This window comes from Musca domestica, unplaced genomic scaffold, assembly GCF_030504385.1.
Source record: "Musca domestica strain aabys unplaced genomic scaffold, Musca_domestica.polishedcontigs.V.1.1 69, whole genome shotgun sequence".
NCBI classification, from domain to species: Eukaryota; Metazoa; Arthropoda; class Insecta; order Diptera; family Muscidae; genus Musca; species Musca domestica.
The window spans coordinates 387966-410650 of NW_026712380.1; the positions used below are offsets into that span (position 1 = coordinate 387966).

The 22685-nt window shown below is 38.7% G+C and overlaps 1 protein-coding gene across 2 annotated transcripts in view; it reads right to left on the reverse strand.

Annotated features, from left to right (window-relative positions):
- Window positions 1–22685, reverse strand: part of LOC131805970 (MAP kinase-activating death domain protein-like) — a 145298-nt gene that overhangs the window by 40013 nt on the left and 82600 nt on the right. For both annotated transcript variants that reach the window (XM_059129778.1, XM_059129779.1), the window contains exons 4-16: window positions 22025–22378; window positions 18428–18792; window positions 17666–18203; window positions 13376–13737; window positions 13181–13307; window positions 12441–12473; window positions 7467–7564; window positions 7218–7401; window positions 6292–7155; window positions 6029–6229; window positions 5758–5814; window positions 580–937; window positions 129–523 (exon numbers count right to left, since the gene is read on the reverse strand). In XM_059129778.1, coding sequence (XP_058985761.1) covers window positions 129–523; window positions 580–937; window positions 5758–5814; window positions 6029–6229; window positions 6292–7155; window positions 7218–7401; window positions 7467–7564; window positions 12441–12473; window positions 13181–13307; window positions 13376–13737; window positions 17666–18203; window positions 18428–18792; window positions 22025–22147 — 3705 coding nt within the window. In that variant the 5' untranslated portion in view covers window positions 22148–22378. The remainder of the gene's footprint in view (window positions 1–128; window positions 524–579; window positions 938–5757; window positions 5815–6028; window positions 6230–6291; window positions 7156–7217; window positions 7402–7466; window positions 7565–12440; window positions 12474–13180; window positions 13308–13375; window positions 13738–17665; window positions 18204–18427; window positions 18793–22024; window positions 22379–22685) is intronic.

A 22685-nucleotide genomic window follows, 5' to 3' on the forward strand; every position in this document is an offset into this window, starting at 1 on the left:
CTTTTAGTGACCATAAAATAACTAATTACTTTGTGCGATATTTTCTTTTTAAAATAATGGGTTGGTAATGACATTTGTAATGAGTTTTTTTTTTTTTTTGCTGGCCCCCTTGCCCCTCCCGTACTTACCATATCATCTATGTGATCATCGGGAGCAATTTTCTTATCCAAGGTCTTGTTGAGCTTACTCAGGACGAATGTTCGATAGGACTCATCTTCCATTAGTTTCTTGAAACGATTCATTTTCAACCAACCAATACCCTCACCGGCCAGTACCTGGGTTGTCATATCCTTGAGGAAGGCCTGATTTTCGGCATTGCTATGTGAGCGTTCTTGATTTTGTTGGCGTGTTATTTCCTCTTGGGTCTTGTGGGGGCCAGAATGTTTTATCAAGGGAGTGCGCTCCACCAAACCTTTGCGCCCTGGGAAGGGATCAAACCCGAGGCCACTTTTTGACTTAGGACCCATGGTTTGGGGATGATACTGTTGTTGTTGCTGCTGTTGTTGGGGTTTTTGTTGATTTTCTAAAGAAAACAAGAGATTTAAAATATAATTCTGGAAATATAACATCGGGACTTACTCTTTCCCCCAAACATCCCCGAAAACATGGTACTGGTCGAGGAGGCCAATCCATTGAAATCCGTACCAATATTGGAAAAGAAATTACTGCCACTACTTGGCGAGTTGGTCATTTGTTTCTGTGTCACCACTTGACCCTGGGATTGTGTGTTCATTGGAGCTCCAGTTTTTTCATCGATTTTTATTAGACCCTTTTTGCTGGCCGCCTCCTTGGCGGTCTTGGTCAAATCACCCAATGTCGATTTGCTGACATAACTCAAATCTTCAAAAGTATTCTTGCTTACTCCAGCCGCCTGCTTCGATACTTCCAGAGCCTGCTTGGAGGCCTCACCCGCTGCCTTCTTGGCATGTAGAGTTAGCTGTCGGATAAAACAAATACATGTTAGAATGGGTAAGATACATACAAGTTGGGGTTAGAGAATCTAGACACTCTAAGCTACATTTTGAGTAGTGCTGCTAGAAGGTGAAATCAATAATGTTAATAATGTAAGGGGGAAGGGAGGCGTATGTGCTGTGTGAATATGAAATATATCCTGATATTAATTATTTGGTGTGTCATGAGACCTAATAATCATTACCAAAATGAATGAGTTCGTTGTTTGGTGTGATCTCCATTGTCACTGATTGGTGGTGTTCCCATGACGTGTGAAGAAAGCACAAATTAAATCGAAGCCTGGCCTCAAGAAAAAATCCAGCTTAATTGGGAGCGGAAATTCAGGAAAAAAGTTGCTTGAAATTACCAAGACTACCAATTTTGATCCACCGACTGGGGATGGTGTAGTAGTTCAATGGAAGCTAAATGCCTCGGCGTGGTACTGAACCACAAATTAAGCTGAACGAGTAAAAAGGAAAAAAGTTCGGCCTGTCCGACCATTTGCATTTGAAAAATAATACTTTTGAAAATGTCTACAAGTTCCTGTCGGAGAGGATCTTGCATACCTAAAATGACAATTTTGCTATAATTGACGTCAAAATAACGAAATTCCGGAGATATGTTTGTAAGTGGGTATTTTTTTTTTTTTTTTTTTTTTTGTGGAGGTGGCGGGTGGGTCCATACCAAAACTTGGACCTATTTCATATATTTTCAATACCAAGAATTATAAGAGCCTAAAATAGATTTGAGTAAAATGTCATCAACCTTCTTTGGAAACTAGAGTGATTTTCCCATGGACGAACTGATAGGTATACTGGCGGATAGGCATAAATGAATCAACTTAGAATTTTATCTATTTTATGCTGTGATATCTGAAATGTTTATTTCGAAGTGATACAAACGGAATGACAAACTTAATATACCCTTCATGGTATTATGCAGGGTATACAGACTGAGATGAAAAAACTGCAACCAACTTCAGACGGCTGTCATTTCTAAACCACTCGTCCGTGAGCTGTTAAAATTATTCCAGTGACAGCTCATTACAAGGTGAGATAAAAAAACTGCAACCAATTTCAGACTGCTGTCATTTCTAAGCCACTTGTCCGACAGCTGTTAAAATTATTCCAGTGACAGCTCATTGTATTTTTTATAAGCCTACAAAAGTATTTTGGTGAGAATTTTCCAGAAAAAAAGTTATTCGTGAATTCGGAATTCAAGCGTGATAGTGTGATTTCTTTATATTTGGCTGGAAAACCACAAGTGGCTATCGTTAGGACACTCCAGCATTTAATTGTGAATAAATCTTTTGTGTCTCGTACCATCGCTCGTTACCGTGATACTGGTAATGCAGACCGATGTCAAGGAAGTGGACGGAAGAAAACAGCAACATCAGCAGAAATGGTTCGAAAAGTAAGCGACTTGATCGAAACCCACGTCGCAGTGGCCGAAAAATGGCTCGTGAGCTGAACATATCGCAATATTCCATTCGGAAAATATTAAAAATGAGCTCGGGGTAAAGTCATTGAAATTCCAAAAAGAGCAAGAACTTACACCGCAACAGAAAGAAAATAGACTCAAAAGAGTTATAGAGTTGCTTCGCTTGGCAGAAAGTGGTGAGATGCCGAATTTGGTTTTCTCCGATGAGAAAACATTCGTTGTCTAGCAGTTTGTAAGCAAGAAAAGGATCGTGTTTACTTGCCAAAGAGGTCAGCAGAAAATATGCACCCTCGTTGGCCACCAGAACTTAAGCGCCGGCCATGGTGATGGTGTGGGTCGCCATAACAGCCGATGGTCGCTCTCCGCTCGTATTAATCGACCGTGGCAGCATAATAAATGCCGGATATTATCGCGAAAATATTCTGGAGGGTGTATTAAAGCCTTGGGCACGCAAACATTTTGGCCGCAGACCTTGGGCATTCCAACAGGACTCAGCACGCGCCACCCAAGAATGATTACAAAATGAGGTTCCTCGCTTCATTTCCAGCGCACTATGGCCACCAAAATCTCCGGATACCAATCCGTTGGACTATTGTGTCTGAAGTATTTTGGAAAGCAAGGTTGTCACTAAAAAATACCAAAGTGTCGATCACCTCACAATCACAAGCGCTTCACCGGGAATGGGCTAAAATATCAATGGCCGTTTGAAGGCCATAATTTGTGGATGATTAAAAAATGAGGTTCCTCGCTTCATTTCCAGCGCACTATGGCCACCAAAATCTCCGGATACCAATCCGTTGGACTATTGTGTCTGGAGTATTTTGGAAAGCAAGGTTGGCACTAAAAAATACCAAAGTGTCGATCACCTCAAACAAGGGCTTCGCCGGGAATTTGCAAAAATACCGCAGAGCAACAATCGGGCAGCGTGTGACGGTTTCATTGGCTGGTTTAAAGGCCATAATTCGTGGCAAAGGTGACCAATTGAACAAATCTAGGCTTATTCTAAAATTTGATGCTATTCCGACATTTTTTGCTTTCAATCAATAAAATTTAAAAAAAAATGTCAAAGTTATGGCGTTTGACTTTGTTGCAGGTTTTTTTTATCTCAACCTGTACATCGACTCTTCTGCTCAACCTTGATTCCCATTCCAAATGTCAACTTTTTAGCTCTTACCGTTCACATGATACGAAATGGTACCAAGTATTATACATTTTAGTATTTTCGTATACTTGTAGCACGAATTTATAAAAATCTTTTGACACATTTATCATACACTCCGTTGGGGACCCTCATTACAAATTTTAGAGCTCTAGCTCAACTTGTTCTTCAAATACAAGGGGTGCTAAATTTAGTACCTTTTAGTTTTTTTTTCGTACCGTTCTATTACGAATTTCCAAAAAAAAAAAAACAAGTTAAATAGCAGTAAGTTCGGCCGGGCCTAACATTGAATACCCTCCACCATTTGGAACAAAATTGGAGATTTTCAAAAAATAAAATCCTTAAAAAATGCTGTTAAAATTTAAAAAATACCGAATATAGCAGTTATCTTAGACCCCAATATAACGGCTATATTCCACGTGGACCTACATAGGCATTGCTTGTCATAAGCCATTACCATATTCAAATTCGAAACTGGAAACAAAACGGTTAATAATGTCGCTAAAATCATCAAAATATCGTATATAGGGAGGTACCATTATATCGGAGTTGTGCGAAGACCTGGACCGGCATAGACAATTTTCTGTCACAGGCTGTAGTATCCATTACAAAGTTCTAATACGCCATCTCAAACAATTTCGGTAGGTATTGTACATAAAATCGTCAAAAAAAAACAGAATATAGGGAGGTACTGATATATGGGGCCTATACGAAGACCTGGACCTGCATAGACAATTTTCTTTCACAGACTGTCGTTCCTATTACAAACTCTAAATACGTAATTTGAAACTGCTCCGTTGAATAATGACGCTAAAATCATCCAAATACCGAATATCGGGAGATACCGTTATATGGGGGCTGTACGAAGACGTGGACCTGCACAGACAATTTTCTGGCTTAGGCTGTAGTATCCATTAAAGACTTCAAATACCAAATTTGAAACAATTCAGGTGTCGCTAAAATCATCAAAATACCGAATATCGGGAGGTATCATTATATGGGGGCTATATGATAACGTGGACCTATATGGCCCATTTACGAACTTAGCCTGCCTAGTGGAAAAATAAGCATGTGTGCAAAATTTTAGCCTTCTTTCTCAATTCGTTCGAAAGATAGCGTGATTACAACATACAGACAGACGGACAGAAAAACAGGCAGACGGACATCCCTAAATCGACTAAGAATTTTACACAGATCAAGAATATATATATTTTTCTGGGTCTGACATAAGTATTTCGAGGAGTTACAAACGGAATGACAAAGTTAATATACCCTCCATAGTATGGTGGAGGGTACAAAAAAAAAACAGTCATATGTGACACCTTTAAACCAAAAGTGAGCCTCATCCAAAATGTCAAAGTTTCTGTGCCATAGGAGTTGTTTTTAGAATAACTCCTGGGGAGAATATCCCAGACAAAAGACAAGGGAACTGATGAGGATCGGTGGCTTTTTCCGAAACCTAGGTATTCCTAGGTATTCTCCACTAATAAACATAAGTTGTTTTTATAAAAACATTAATAATGCGATTAAGCCTAACTATTTTGTAACCACGGTCTCCCGAACAAACATGCCAACACTGTTCTGATAAGATATGACTTTAAAGAGAAAGAGTAGATCTTAGGTCCTGCTGGAATAGTGTACCATTGCGCCTGTTTAAAAACTAAAAATCCTTCTTGCCTTATGCAGTGTTGAACCAATTCTCCGCTGATATTTTTATTGAGAATCAAGTTTTAGACTAGCAATGATACGTTGGGCGCCACTTCAAAAATGTTCAAAATTTTTTTTTAAGAGGACAAAATTGCAATTTTTCTGTTTTGAATATTGAGATATTTGACCGGTTTAATATTTTATACCTGAATATGAAGTACTTTTATTAAAAAGCGGATTTTCAGGAAGTCTATAACTACTTGATTTTACAAAAGTTTCTACGAAGCAAAACAAAATTAGAAGATTTTCAAATTAAAAAAAAAAAGTATGACTGATTTTTTGAAGAAAAAAAATGCTAAGCTAAATATTTGTGGGATATATTTTTGTTATAAGGAAACCAATGGAGAATCATTTTGGCCAATCGAAAAGATATAAATTTTGAATTTTGTTCGTTCTTCCGCAGAGAGAAGAAATCTGTGCTAATTTTCAAATTTCATTTTTTTAAGGTGGATGAAGGATATTTTCGTTTTTTTCGAAACTGAACAAATTCATTTACAAACCTTTTCGAATGTCTGAATCATTTTATCATCAATTTCTAGATCATCATCCATAGAAGTCTAAAGTTGAGGTTGAGTTGAGTTTAAAAAAGTTGTGTGGTTTCGGTGTTAGTCAGAGTGGTTGAAGGGCAGGGGGAGTTTGTTGTTGTTTCAAAATAAAATAAAATTATGTAAAAGAAAAAGTAAATCATATCAAAAACATAGACACATACACACACAACATTTAGTTGGTCAAACCTCGGAGTCGCAGCTCTAAGTGAACGACAGCACCTACCTTATCCATGTGGGCCAAAATACCCTCTTGACTGCTTTGTCGAGTGGTCTCACGCACCAAGTCCTTGGCATGTGAGGCAATGTTTTCAAATAACGAACCCTGAGAACTTTGTCGTCCGGGGCTGCTGGAACTGGAGCCAGAGCTGCCGGCCCGGGACAAAATGTTTGTGACACTCGGCTGTTTGACGGGAGTAATGGGGGGCTGAAAGATATGAGAAAGAATTTTTAGTTTCAATTTAATTTTTCTTCCATCACCTGTCCTACCGGTATCCTTTTCTCACTGCTGGTCCTTGATACTGGCGTCTTAACCATCAATGTTGTAGCACTTTCCGCCTCTTGTTCCATACTACCCGCCTTAATGGTGGCCTCCAGCCTTTGGGCCACTGGTGCCGCCAATTCAAAAGATTTCGAGGGAAAATCAAACTCCGAATCTCTATTAAAACTCGGTGAGCTCAAATCCGAACGACTCGACGACGAGGATATTGGACTTTCGGGACGATCATCTTCATCCTCTTTGGAAGACATTTGTTCGACCATACCCTCCGGATATTGCAATTTGCTGGGCGGATGATAGACCAAGGCCGGATCCAAGTTTGTTGACAGCGTTTTGGGGACATTGTGTTGGCGATTGTGCGAACCAAAGACATCGTGCAAACTGGGCGAGAGATCGGATGAAACCATTTCAGAGACAAAATCACTTAACGACGAATACGAGGAACTAGAACTGTCGGCACCCTCCGAATCGGAACCACTCTCATCCGTTGCTGCCGACTCCAATTGTTTGAGGGCCTTGATGGCACCATTCAAGGAACTATTGTCATCCCAGACGGCAAAGCGTATGGGTGTCAGAGAGTTGGCAAACCATTTCGGCTTGTCACCCACCTGCTGGGGATCCATAACGCCCGTTTGTACCCTTAAAAATGCCACATTCGTAGGCGTCAGCGACCATTCGGCCAAAAATTCCACAGCCTGAGTTTTGGCAAACATGCTTAGGAACTGTGAGGCTCTGGGCCGTGAACGCAGAAAGCTATTGATTTGGAAAGCCACAACGGGTCGGGGATAGAGACGCAGAGTGCGTGTGTGTTCGGCAAAATTGGCCAGCGTATTTTGGGAGTTGAAAAAGCGAACCTAAAGCAGGGAAATTAAACATTTTTAAAATTTATTTAGAAAATTTGAAAAGAAAAACTTACCATGGCAACTCTGGTGGCCACATCCACGGAATCAACATCGGTACCAAAAACAAAAGGATTCAAAGCCGGCGAATTCATGGGACTAGGTTGACGCGACATTGCCCCCTGCGTTGATACCGAATTTCTTTGGCTGGCATAGGCCGACTGTGAGGGTGACTGCACCGGCAAGCGGCTTTGTGAGAAGCTAAAAGACCGACAGGACATTTTTGAAAAAATTATTTCTTTGGATTAAAAAATGTGTATACTTACCCCAGCATCCCCGGTTCGGATAGACTATCCCTTGGTGTGGGAATCATGTGCTGGCCCACAGGCATTACCGGAGTCGCATTGGCCATGGAATTCAAAGCCTAATTGAGAAATTTTTGTTAATATTCGGATCTTTTGAAGAAAATATTGGGGAAGAAGGGTTCTCGTATTTCTTTTCAGGTTAGGTCTAATATTTAATTTAATTAATCGGGAGAAATATATGTATGTATTTGTTGTTAATGTTAGTAATGAGTAATGATCCGTCTGATTGACTGTTTTTGTACAGTTGTGGTGCAGATTACAAAAGCTTTACACAAAACCTTGGGGTACATGCATAGAAATAGGAAGTGATAGGATAGATAGGAAATGAGAAACTATAGATTTTAATGAGGGAAATTAAAAAGAATTTCCAAAATGGATTTTCCGATTTTCTACAAGGGTTAATATTATTCAGAATTTTGAAAATTTTGAAGTGGACCAATATTTTTCATTTTGGCATCAGATATAAGTCTGACATAAATATTACAATGTGAGAAGTTTGGATACTCCCTTTACTCAATATGAGATATGTATATTTATCTGTATTGCATCTGTATTCTGAACTTTTCTGGGGAAGGTAGAATTTGCATCAAACTGGATCACTTTTTTCAAACGATCGTGTACACGAAATCTCTAGACAGATGGACATGGATAGATCGAATTAATGTCCTAAAATGGGAAAACTGTTACTTCGATGAGACACATTTTGGCCATCACATTGGTCATCCGAAGTCGAATTTGATCTGTGGGCTTTGATCTCTCAACGTCTACTTTTTGTTATCGATTTTACCTCTGAAGAATTGTATATTTCTATATTCTAAATATACCCTCATATCCTGATGGCTTCAGGGAGTATGAATAACTTGAAACGGCCAAAATGTACCACACCGAAATAAAGTTCTAGACTCTAGATCTGATTTAGCCATGTTCACCAGTCCGTTTTCCAGTCCCTCTGTCGGACTCGTTACATCGTAATATTTTTAAAATATATATTTAGTTCGATGATCTACAATATTTATCCACACCTTCTGGTACCTCCCCCACAAACTTTAAAATATAAAATATATATAAATTCCATATTGAGTAATAAGATTGCTCAATATGGATCGAACTCAGATCAGGGTCGAAATGAGCAATATTGGTCACCTCATTCTTTTGCCTTCTTCAAAAAGGCTAAAAAAAATATCGAAATATTTATATCATACATAGGTCAGGAGTGATTGTGAATAATATTCTCTCGCTCCTTCTCATACCTATATCTCCTAAAATACGTGATTATTTCCGTGATTTTTTGTCAATTTCGTTCTTCATACGAACTAAAAGCAGAATCAAATTTCGATTTTCTAATCCTTAAAAATGTTGACGAAACTAAAAATCCAAAATCAAAATCGACTTAGTTTTGGAAAATCAAAAATTGAATTATACAAAATTGTTCAACTGATTTTGTTCAGGGCATCGAACCAAGGTTTTTCTAAATTTGAAATTAAGGTAGCCGGCCTTTAGTTACGGCTTGAGAGTTTCGCCTCTGTTTTTTTTTCTTAATTTAATACTTTTATAATTGCCGGCTAAGCGAAGTAAAGTTTTTCATACTGAAAATTTCAATGTATTGAACAGAATCGGATCGATCGGGTTCAAAGCCCCACATATCTAAATCCAGGAAAGATCACACATTGTTTTTCACTTCTGGGGGATTTTTTAAAAATTCGATTCCAAAAAATTTAATAATTTTTAAATAACTGTCGAACCGTTTCAAATACCTGTGACCACTTATTGTATACGTATTTTCATTAGTGTTCATATGGTATGCAGATTCTGGTCTATTCCGGGTCTTTTAACCGCATTTTCGGATCATATATCCTGATTCGTACCCAAGAAAAAAATACTTTCCCGGAATTAGGGTACAAATACCTACCTCCGAAAAAAATTAAAAACATGTAAGAAAGCTGTAAGTTCGGAAATTTTCGTTAAAATCTTAAAAATACCGAATGTAGCCGTTATATAAGGGTCTATACGAAGACGTGGACCTGCACGGACAATTTTCTGTCATCGTTTTATGAGCTTTTTCTCAAAACTTGAACCCTTTTTGCGGGGTTTGAATTGTGTGAAATTTGAACAGAATCGGATACCTATTTCGTATTTTATAAGAGTTGTAGTTATTCAAAATTTTACCCTTTGTGTGGACCTGACATAGCACTGATAAAAATATTGGGATTTGTATTTTGATGATTTCAGCAGCATTATTTACCGGAATCGTTTGAAATTTTGTATTGGAAGATCTTAACGGTTACTACAACCTGTGGAAAAAATCGTATGCAGGTCCCCGTCTTCGTATAGCCCCTATATAACAGTGCCTCCCATTATTCGGAATTTTCATGATTTTAGCGACATTATTTACCGGAATTATTTCAAATTTCGTATTTGAAGTTCGTAATGGGTGCTGCAGCCTATGACCAAAATTTTCTATGCAGGTCCACGTCTTCGTATAGACCCCCCCCCCCCCATATGACGGTATCTCCCAATACTTGGTATTGCTATGCGACATTATTTACCGGAATTGTAACAAATTTCGTACTCAAAGTTCGTAATGGGTGCTACAGCCTATGACAAAAAAAAATTGTTCACGTTTACCCATATGACGGTATTCCGATATTCGGTGTTTTAATGATTTTCGCGACATTATTCACCGGAATTGGTTCAAATTTAGCATTTAAAGTTCGTAATGTGTGCTACAGCCCATGACAAAAAATCGTATGTAGGTCCATGTATATGAAGACATAATACTCGTATTTTTATCCGACATTATTCAGCGGAATTGTAACAAATTTCATATTTAAAGTTCGTAATGTGTGCTACAGCCTATGACAAAAAAATTCTATGCAGGTTCACGTCTTCGTATAGGCTCCATATAACAGTTTTCATTTAAGTGGTAGTTTCCGAAAGATTTTTGTAATTTTTCAAGTTCCTTCCAAATGGTGGAGGGTATTAAAAGTTCGGCCCGGCCAAACTTCAGTGCAAATGACTACAAAACATAAAATATTGGGGTAAAATTGAGTTGTATTCCAAAAAAGCTTGGGAAATGTTTACAGGAGAGAAGAGTGAGTTTCACGGGAAGGAGCGGCGGAATTGAATAGGTAGATGTCACCTTTTCCTCTGGCTTCTCTCCACAAAACTCACTTTCCTTTAGGGCTAATGTTGCACGTCGGAATTGGAACTAGGGTGTCATATTTGAATCAGGACTGCAGTGCGTCGAATCTGTTCTAAAGGGCTGAGTCTTTGCCCCAAAATCCAAAAAGTAAAAGCAGTATGTTCGGCCGGGCCGAACTTTGAATACCCTTCACCATTTGGAACGAATTTGGAAATAAAATCCTTAAAATATTCTGTTAAAATTTTACAAATACCGAATATAGCCGTAATATTGGTGTCTATACGACGTGAACCTACATGGGCATTGTTTGCCATAAGTCATTATCATATTCAAATTCGAAACTTCAAATAAACGTCGAATAATGTAGCTAAAATCATCAAAATACCGAATATAGGGTGGGAGCGTTATATCGGAGCTGTGCAAAGACCTGAACCAGCATGGACAATTTTCTGCCATTGGCTGTAGCATCCATTAAGAACTTCAAATACGACATCTCAAACAATTTCGGTGGGTATTGTACCTAAACTCGTCAAAATACCGAATATAGGGAGGTACTGGTATGTGGGGCCTATACAAAGACCTGGACCTGCATAGACAATTTTCTGTCACAGACTGTAGTTCCCATTACGAGCTCTAAATACGTAATTTGAAACAATTCCGGTGAATAATGTCGCTAAAATCATCAAAATACCGAATATCGGGAGGTATCGTTATATGGGGGCTATACGAAGACGGTGACCTGCACAGACAATTTTTTGTCTTAGGCTGTAGTATCCATTACGAACTTCAAATGCCAAATTTTAAACAATTCCGGTCAATAATGTCGCTAAAATCATCAAAATACCGAATATCGGGAGGTACCGTTTTATGGGGGGCTATATGAAAACGTGGACCTACACAGACAATTTTCTGTCATAGGCTGTAGTATCCATTACGAACTTCTAATAACAAATTTTAAACAATTCCCGTGAATAATGTCGCTAAAATCATCAAAATACCGAATATCGGGAGGTACCGTTATATGGGAGCTATACGAAGACGTGGACCTGCATAGACAAATTTCTGTCTTAGGATTTAGTATCCATTACGAACTTCAAATATGTGTCTCAAACAATTTCGGTTGGTATTGTACCTAAACTCGTCAAAATACCGAATATAGGTAGGTACTGGTATGTGGGGCCTATACGAAGACCTGGACCTACACAGACAATTTTCTGTCATAGGCTGTAGTATCCATTACGAACTTCTAATAACAAATTTTAAACAATTCCGGTTAATCATGACGTTAAAATCATAAAAATACCGAATATAGGGAGGTACCGTTATATGGGAGCTATACGAAGATGTGGACCTACATGGCCCATTTACGAACTTAACCTGCCTACTGGCAAAATATATATATGTGCAAAATTTTAGCCTTCTATCTCAATTCGTTCGAAAGATAGCGTGATTACATCAGACAGACGGACAGACAGACACACAGACAGACATACAGACAGACAGACGGACATGGCTAAATCGTCCTAGAATTTTACGCTGATCAAGAATATATATACTTTGTTGGGTCTGACATGAGTATTTCGAGGAGTTACAAACGGAATGACAAAGTTAAAATACCCTCCATAGTTTGGTGGAGGGTATAAAAATACAAATATCATATTTATTTATATAAAAACAAACAAATAAAAAATATATATTTATACATCAAACATGCAAAGGACATGTAATAGGAAAGGAGAAGGCAGGAAGAGTAGATAGAAAATATTCACAGAAAGGTAAGATAAGATATTTACACAAATTCCAGCTTCATCCATAAGTTGCATAGCCTGTGTTTTTTGTTTGTTTGTTTATTTGACAAATGACATACACACACGAATTAGATGTTTTATGTTTTGATGTTGTTGTTGTTTTTTTTAATGATTGTTTATTTGAGATGGTTTGTATTATATTTGTATAGCATAGAAAGGGAGAGAGATAGATAGAGAAGATAATTAAGTAGAATAAATTTTGATCGTGAATACACAAAATGAAAAAAAAATAGGAAATTTTCGAATTCAAAAGAAAAGTTGATTAAGAAAATTTTGTAAAGAAAAGAAAATGCATAAAAAGAAATGTTGCCAATTTTAAAATTTTAGAAAAAAAAATTTATGGAAAATAATTCAATCCAATTAGCAAATATATAGAGAATTTTTATAAAGTGTTAGGTTAAAATTAATGTTTTCAGATTTATGATAGCTGTACATTGACAAAGCTTATATTGGTTCGGATAATCCACATTTATGTTTAATACACTCACATATACCCATATGTATGTTCAGTATTATCATTATTTTATTTTTCATTAATTTACAGTCATTTTCTGGATGTCGAACTCGTCAAATGAGAATAAACTAAAGACTTTACTCAGGATATGAGAAAAAATATTTATATTTTAAACGCATCAATGTTTTCCTTCTAATCTCAAACCGACATCCAGAACCTTGTATAGCATCGTCATCAAATAAAAAAAATATTTTTTGTTGATAAAACTTACCTGCTTTAGATGATTTTTCAAAATGGTACCCTCCGGCTCGGGCAGAGGTGGAATCTCATCATAACCACCCGAAGGTGGTGTTAATTTTGTTGAATCCAAATCCACAACCCAGATATCATCGGGCAACCTAGATGACATCAAATTCATTCAATATTCAATCAACTTCAACTCTCACCTCTCAAATACCCCACTCACCTGAAATTCTTTTTGTAAACCAAAAATGTTGCCGGCACCCCGATGACAAATGGCGTTGGTGCCAACAACAGCTGTTCGGCACAACTCAAACATGTCGGCAACAATGGTATCACCGGAAACATATATTCCAATGGATATAACATTGTGACAAATGCCATCACCGACATTGAGAGCGCGTTGTAGTCGCGCGACTGAAACAACACCTTGTTCTCTAACATTATCAGTGTCCAAACCTTCAAACACGTCTCCACGCCCAACAGCTCGAGTGGCAAATGCAGTGGGAAATCAACGAGGGAGAAACGTGTATGATCGGGCAGGGCAAATGTCAGTGGATCGTGGACCGTTGGAGAGAGGACACCAACCTGGAAAGAAAAACAATCAACATAAAGAGATTAATTTTGGGAAAATTGCAGGAACATGTGCCTGTTTTGATAAAAATAATAGAATATTACTCAATTTAGAAGAATTCAGCGGATGAAAAACTTATCGCCTGCAAAAATGTCAGTCCTCTTCCAGGTTTTAGCCAACCTTTTCTGAGATGCATGCCTCCAACAGCCTTTTGTTCGGTATTTTTGAAAAACTTATCGCCTGCAAAAATGTCAGTCCTCTTCCAGGTTTTAGCCAACCTTTTCTGAGATGCATGCCTTCAACGGCCTTTTGTTCGGTATTTTTTGAAAGCTCCTTTTTTTAAGCTGTTTTCGTAAATCCTTGAAGACGATTTTTTTGGCTCTTTATGGCTTTACTACAGGATCTGTGAGGATAAATTTTGAAAGCTGTACTTGTCCTTTTAGAATATTTTGAAGATTTTCGGAATATATTGATGGCATTTTATGGGTACAGGATACAGGGTGAGATGAAGGATAAGGATGAGATGAAAAAACTGCAACCAACTTCAGACTGCTGTCATTTCTAAGCCACTCGTCCGACAGCTGTTAAAATTATTCCAGTGACAGCTCTTTATATTGTTTACAAGAGTACCAAAGCATTTTGGTGAGAATTTTCCAGAAAAATGATATTCGTAATGGAATTCAAGCGCGATAGTGTGATTTCTTTATATTTGGCTGGAAAACCACAAGTGGCGATCGTTAGAGCACTCATGCATTTAAATCAGAATAAATCTTTTGTGTCTCATACCATCGCTCGTTACCGCGATACTGGTAGCGTATCCCGACGTCAAGGAAGTGGACAGAAGAAAACAGCAACATCAGCAGAAATGGTTCAAAAAGTTAAGAAGCTACTTGATCGAAACCCGCGTCGCAATGGCAGAAAAATGGCTCGTGAGCTGAACATATCGCAATATTCCATTCGGCAAATATTGAGTTTGGTTAAAGCCATCGAAATTCCGAAAAGTGCAGAAACTTACACCGCAACAGAAAGAAAAAAGACTCAAAAGAGCTAAGGAGTTGCTTTGCTTTGCCGAAAGTGGTGAACTGTCGAATTTGGTTTTCTCCAATGAGAAAACATTCGTTGTCCAGCAGTTTGTAAACAAAGAAAATGATCGTAAATACTTCCCTAAGAGGCCAGCTGAAAGTGTGCACCTTCGGTTGGCCACCATAACTCAAGCGCCGGTCATGGTGATGGTGTGGGCTGCCATAACAGCCTATGGTCGCTCTCCGCTCGTAATAATCGACCGTGGCATCAGAATAAATGCCGAATATAATCGCGAAAATATTCTGGAGGGTGTATTAAAGACTTCGGGCACGCAAACATTTTGGCCGCAGAATTGGACATTCCAACAGGACTCAGCACCATTGCACTCAGCATGCGCCACCCAAGAATGGTAACGAAATGAGGTTCCTCGCTTCATTTCCAGCGCACAATGGCCACCAAAATCCACCGGATACCAATCCGTTGGACTATTTTGTCTAGAGTATTTTGGAAAGAAAGGTTGGCACTAAAAAATATCAAAGTGTCGATCACCTCAAGCAAGCGCTTCGCCGGTGAAGGTTTCACTGCCCGTTTGAAGGTCATATTTCGTGCCAAAGGTGTCCAATTCGAACAAATCTAAAGTTATTTTAAAGTGAGGTACTCCTGAATTATTTAAAAGTATGAAAGCAATTCTCGAGGCTCTCAAGGTTCAACATTGAAGGATACTTATGAGATTATTATCAAAAAAAAAAAATGAAGCTTTACTAATCCTTCGAAAATATTTTTGGAGCCGCCTTGCTCGTGAATCATCTAAGAATAGTTTTTGCTCATAAGGTGCCTTCGGAAATATACTTGAGGGATACCTGCTTATGGCTCTTTTTTGGCCGTACAAGACGAACAAATCGATAATTTTTTACCTATCCTACGAATGGTCTAGAAAATTCTTTAAGGACATATTTAAAGGTAACACTCGTGGTTCAATAAATTATATTTTTGACTTCTCTCGTAGATCATCTAGGAATATTTTATATCTTTTTATGGCTTGAATGGAACAACTTTAATCCTGTAGAAAGGAAAGTTTTCTATTTTGTACTCGTAGACCCTTTAACAATTTCTTAAAGGTTTTAATAACGGCTGTACTCGTAGATCGTTCAACATTTTTTAAAAAGACACCACTTTGGATCATTTTGCTTAAAAGCTGCCGATAACAGCATTTTGGATTCCTTCAAGGATATTTTTAAAGGCTTTACTCGTAACACCTTTAAGAATGTGGTGTTCTTTACAAATATTTTTGAAGACCGAACTCGTGGAGATTTGAAGAATATCTCTGTAGTTTTTGTTTGACTACACACGTTTGGTAATATTTGTCAATTTCTTTTGCTGTTCTCACATGGCTGAAACCTTAGATGAGGTGTAAATTGGTAGAGGTATAAAGTTTTTAAACCATAGGTCCTTTGGAGCAAATCCGTTTCAGGACATTTAGAGGCGATCTAAGCGTGTCTGTCTAGTCTGGCTGGTACGCACGATAACTCTCGATGTACCAAACTTGGTACATCGTAATATTATTATCAGACTTATATCTAGTTCGGAGATGGTCAATATCGGTCCACTCCTTCTGTTATCTCCCCAAAAAAGACCACAATTTTCAAATAAAATATATTGCTTCTTAGAAAGAGAAAAAATCATCCGATTTTGCTCCAACTTTGAAAATTCTAATATTGTCAACAGTTATAGATCTGCTGCGAAAGTGGAAAAAATCGGTCTACTCCATCAAGCACCTCCCTCACAAAGGATCAACACTTTGAATAATTGTAACTCCTATAAAATGAGAGTGCGATTGTCTTCAAATTACACACATTCCAATATTTTTACCTTTGTGAAGATGGTCTACGTCGGTCCACTACTTCTGGTACATCCTCCACAACGGTTGTTAATTTTGAACGGATGAACAAAACGCGAAACGAACTATTACTATTACCTTTAAACTTACAATCAATACACAATATGGTGTGAAGATGGAGTATATAGGAGCACTCCTTCTGGTACCTCCCCCACAACGGATCAAAGTTTTTAATAACGATATTTCTAATAATTTAAATAAGCATCCGATTCTTTTCAAATTTAACACATCCCAATACATCCCAGTTATTAACACAAGAGCTGTTGTAAATATGGTAGACATCGGGCATTTACTTCTGGTACTTTCCCCACATAGGGCCATATTAGGATTTGCAAAACTAGAGCAAAATGGGATTATCCTTTCTCTTTCTGTGTAGCAAAATATTTTTTTGAAAATTTCGAACTTTTGTGGGTGTGGTACAGAAGAAGTGGACCGATATTGCAGAACTCCGAACTCGATCTTAGCTTGTTAATAATATTACGATGTACCAAGTTGGAACCAAATCGGATAGTCCCTTCGAGAGTTATTGTGCGCAACAGCCAGACAGGGGGACATTACTAGATAGACTCCAAATGTCCTAAAACGGATTTGGTCCAACGAGACATAGGATCTAAAACCGTTTTTTTTCGATGAGGCACCTTTTTGGCGTATCAAATAATATATATCCTCTCTAGCCATATGGCTGAGAGTATATTGAGTATACTACATTTTTGTATGCCACTTGAATGAGAGAGAGAGTATGCTTTGCTCATTTTCGAATGAGAGTAAACATCCAAAATCCGATTACTCTTTTACTTTCTGTCGTACCGTTTTTTTCTAAGCATGGGCGCCTTCTCGACCCGTTTTCTTTCATTTTGACTTCCATTCTTATTTTTTAAGCAGGACAAAATTAGAGTAATAATTTCCCAGCTTTCAATACATTACGTCAATAGAAACATTGTTAATTAAGCCATTTATACTCTTAACACAAAATACCATCCCAAAACTCCTCTCCCGTACATCCTCTTACCCATTCAACTCACCTCAACTCTTGTCGATCCCGGTATGGGAACTGGTGTCGATAACAATCGTAAAATCCATGTTTCAATCTCCTTGACATCGTGCAACATTATCGACGATGTTGACTCGCTGGCCAAACCGGTCAACACTGTCCAAACATTGTCCTTGTACTGTTTCTGCGATGCACCCAATCGCTTGGGCGACGACGATTCATTACACGCGTCGATTATCTTCTTCAGGATGAACAGACATTCACGGAACGTCGTGAAGAACGGATGGTGGGAGATGATGCACAATGAGGTCAGCGATTGATTACGCAACTTGGTGCGTTTGCGGGAGGCACGCGGTGAGGGTGAATGACTGCCGCCAGACTCGGAATCACCTGAGGGTGCCATTAGACCTAATTTGGGTACTTGCTGTTGTTGTTGCTGCTGCTGCTGTTGTTGCATGTATTGGCCACCATGGCCGCCACCGCCATATGGGCCATGTTGCGTATCGGAATCTCTGCGGGATGTCATTTCACGGTCTGAATCACTGGGTGCGACGTTACTTCTGTAGTCGCTAGAAGAAGTTAGAAGGCCGTAACTATTAAGAGAATTATATCAAATTGCAAAATGTTAAGCGCTACGAATGGCACAAGCGAAATTATATTTACAAAGGATGGCTAAGAATTTTACTATTTTTGGGGGGGAAGGAAGCAGAAAAACTGATAGAGGGAGGACATCTACAAAGCAGCAAACCAATCTAATAGAAAATTAATATTTAGTGGCCACTTTTATACTTGCCTACTGAATGCCGAATCAGAACTCCGTTCCATACTCTTGCGCCATGACTCGCGACGAAACGCCGAACTTCGTCTGCCCCGTCCACTTTGTGCTGTGGATGTTGTACTGTGTCCTTGAGCTTTATCCGCATTCGGTTGCGGCTTATCCACCGGCCGATAGAAATTCACACAAATCCCATAGCGTGTCTTACCCGAATCCTTGTCCGTTAGAGCAAATACAAAAGAGGTCATATCACGAATTGCAGAGCCTGTTCTTCGTGGCCCCACCGTAGTGCAGCCTTCTGGTTGGCAAAAGTATACCATATCCAGGGGTAGCGGAAAGTCGGCATGATCCGAAGGTGGATAACGTCGTAACAGTTCGGGAATCTAGACGAAGAAAAATATTTTTTTTAATTTTTAAAGCAATGGAATTTGAGTAAGGGGCATATAGGTCGGTATTTGTCGGTCGTAATGTCAGCTATAAGGGAAATAAATCAGGCACACTTCCTCGATAGAAAAAATCTGCCGCATGTGTGTCGAAGGCATTTTTATAGAGAAAAAGGCGAAGGCAAAAATCTGTGGCCTCAGTTTCGGTATTTGTAGAGAAAAAAATTGGAGGACCTCAATTTCGGACAGAGTTCCATTGCTTTTCTATAGAAAAAAAAAACTGAAAGCCTCAGTTCCGGAACTGAGGTCTATTTTTTTCTATAGAAAAAAATCTGACGGGCCTCAGTTCCGGACTGAGGTCTATTTTTTTCAATAGAAAAAATCTCCGATGGCCTCAGTGAGGTCTATTTTTTTCTAAAGAAAAAAATCTGACGGGCCTCAGTTCCGGACTGAGGTCTATTTTTTTCTATAGAAAAAATCTGACGGGCCTCAGTTCCGGACTGAGGTCTACTTTTTTCTATATAAAAAAATCTGACGGGCCTCAGTTTCGGACTGAGGTCTATTTTTCTCTATAGAAAAAATCTGACGGGCCTCAGTTCCGGACTGAGGTCTACTTTTTTCTATATAAAAAAATCTGACGGGCCTCAGTTTCGGACTGAGGTCTATTTTTTTCAATAGAAAAAAATCTGACGGGCCTCAGTTTCGGACTGAGGTCTATTTTTTTCTATAGAAAAAAATCTGACGGGCCTCAGTTTCGGACTGAGGTCTATTTTTTTTCTATAGAAAAAAATTTGGCGGGCCTCAGTTTGGGACTGAGGTCTATTTTTTCTATAACAAAAAAAATCTGAGGGCCTCAGTTCCGGACTGAGGTCTATTTTTTCCGATAGAAAAAAATCTGAGGGCCTCAGTTCCGGACTGAGGTTTATTTTTTCGATAGAAAAAATCTCCGATGGCCTCAGTTCCGGACTGAGGCCTATTTTTTTCCGGACTGAGGTCTATTTTTTTCTATAGAAAAAAATCTCCGATGGCCTCAGTGAGGTCTATTTTTTTCTATAGAAAAAAATCTGACGGGCCTCAGTTCCGGACTGAGGTCTATTTTTTTCTATAGAAAAAATCTGACGGGCCTCAGTTCCGGACTATTTTTTTCCGATAGAAAAAAATCTGAAGACCTCAGTTCTTGACTGAGGTCTATTTTTTTCCGGACTGAGGTCTATTTTTATACCCTCCACCATGGGTAGGAGGGTATATTAACTTTGTCATTCTGTTTGTAACACCTCTAAATATTCGTCGTAGACCCCATAAAGTATATATATTCATAATCAGCATAAAATTCTAAGACGATTTAGCGATGTCCGTCTGTCTGTCCGTCTGTCTGTCTGTCTGTCTGTCTGTCCGTCTGTCTGTCTGTCTGTTGAAATCACGATAGAGCCCACATTATTTGACGTAGACCTTTGAAATTTGGCACAAGTCTGTGTATTGTCCCTAGGATGGTTGGTATTGAAAATGAGATATATCGGTCCACGTTCTGGTATAGTCCCCATATAACGGTACCTCCCGATATTCGGTATTTTGATGATTTATGCCACATTTTTTCACGGATTTATCTGAAAATTGGTATTTGTAGGTCATGACGGGTCCCTGAGCGTATGGCAAAACATTGCATGTATAGGTCCACGTTTTGGTATAGCCCCCATATAACGGTACGTACCGATATTCGGTATTTTGATGATTTATGCCACATTTTTTCACGGATTTGTCTGAAAATTGGTATTTGTAGGTCACAACGGGTCCCTGAGCGTGTGGCAAAACATTGCATGTATAGGTCCACGTTCTGGTATAGTCCCCATATAACGGTACCTCCCGATATTCGGTATTTTGATGATTTATGCCACATTTTTTCACTGATTTGTGTAAAAGTTGGTATTTGTGGGTCATAATGGGTCCTAGTTCGTGTGGCGAAACATTGTAATTATAGGTGCACGTGTTGGTGTAGCCCCTATATAACGGTACCTCCCGATATTCGGCATTTTAATGTTTTTTGCCACATTTCTTCTAATGTTCTTTTACCCTAGGGTGGAGGGTATTAAAAGTTTGGCCCGGCCGAACTTAATGTTTTTTTTACTTGTTTTCTATAGAAAAAAATCTGACGGGCCTCAGTTCCGGACTGAGGTCTATTTTTTTCTATAGAAAAAAATCTGACGGGCCTCAGTTTCGGACTGAGGTCTACTTTTTTCTATAGAAAAAAATCTGACGGGCCTCAGTTTCGGACTGAGGTCTATTTTTTTCTATAGAAAAAAATCTGGCGGGCCTCAGTTTGGGACTGAGGTCTATTTTTTTCTATAGAAAAAAATCTGGCGGGCCTCAGTTTGGGACTGAGGTCTATTTTTTTCTATAGAAAAAAATCTGGCTGGCCTCAGTTCCGGACTGAGGTCTATTTTTTCCGATAGAAAAAAATCTGACGGCCTCAGTTCCGGACTGAGGTTTATTTTTTCTATCGGAAAAGACCTCTGAAGACCTCAGTTCCGGACTGAGGTCTATTTTTTCCGATAGAAAAAAATCTGAAGACCTCAGTTCCGGACTGAGGTCTATTTTTTCCGATAGAAAAAAATCTGAAGACCTCAGTTCCGGACTGAGGTCTATTTTTTTCCTTTGTTCCGGATTGAGGTCTATTTTTTCTGATAAAAAAAATCTGAAGACCTCAGTTCCAGACTGAGACCTGTCGTCTAAGGCATTTTTTTTAAAGAAGCAATTTTTTTTGTAGAAAAAAATCCGACCTGTGGTCTAAGCAATTTTTTTTCTATAGAAAAAAATCCGACCTGTGGTCTAAGCAATTTTTTTTCTATATAAAAAATCCAACCTGTGGTCAAAGCAATTGTTTTCTATAGAAAAAAAATCTGACCTAAGGTCGAAGCAATTTTTCCGATAGTAAAAAGTCCAACCTATTGTCGAACCAATTTTTTATAGGAAAAATACCAACCTATGGTTTAGGCAATTTTTTCCCGATGAAAAAAAAAATTCTTTGGTTTGGCATTCCTAACCTCATTTTCACTATCAACCAAGAAGGCGTACTGTCTTCAGACCTCGTGTTGTCCGCACGAGTTTCAATAGAAAATTTATTCTAAAAGTAATTATGTATTGCAGTTTTGCAAGTCCTACGTAACATTTGACTTGCGAAGGGGAGTTCCTCTGTGTGTCCGTGTGGTTTCATTGTCCGTGTCGATTGTTTACTCACTTGCACCGGAGGTGTTTTGTTGCCCGGCAGTCCTTTGTGTATGGGCGGTGTTGTACGGGCTCCCACAATCGCCAGGTAGTCCACCAAACGTGGACATAGTGAAAGTTTTTGCTGTTCGGCCATAATTGCTTTTGTTTTGTAACACAGCGAGAGTGCAGCAAGAACAACAACAGCAAATGATGTTGCTCTGCTTCCGGCTCCTGGACCTGCTGCGCTTGGCTTGGCTTGGCTTGGCTTGGCTGTGAAGTTGAGAAACTTTGTCTCCCCTTTTTGAATGTGTGTGTAGTGGTGTGAGTGAGGTATGGACGTTTACACAACTTTCCAATTCAGTTCATTGTGTCCCAACTTAAACATCTGTAATGAGAGGAAGAAGAAAAGAGTTACGGATAAAAAAAAGTTAGCTTCAATTGTTGTTTTTGGCTGCTTATACAAGTCCGCATTTAACTTAAAACCAATGCAAGAAATTACTAAATGATAATATTTTTTGTTAAACAACCCAATAACTTGATACAAAGAACATATCTTAAATGCACGAAATGAAAGTATCCTTGTGTTCCAAGAAAAGAAAAACGAGATAAAACAGAGAGAGAGAGAGAGAATTCCATTATCATCTTGCCTTGTTCTCTGCAGGACACTTCATGATTATTTCTTTACATGGCCA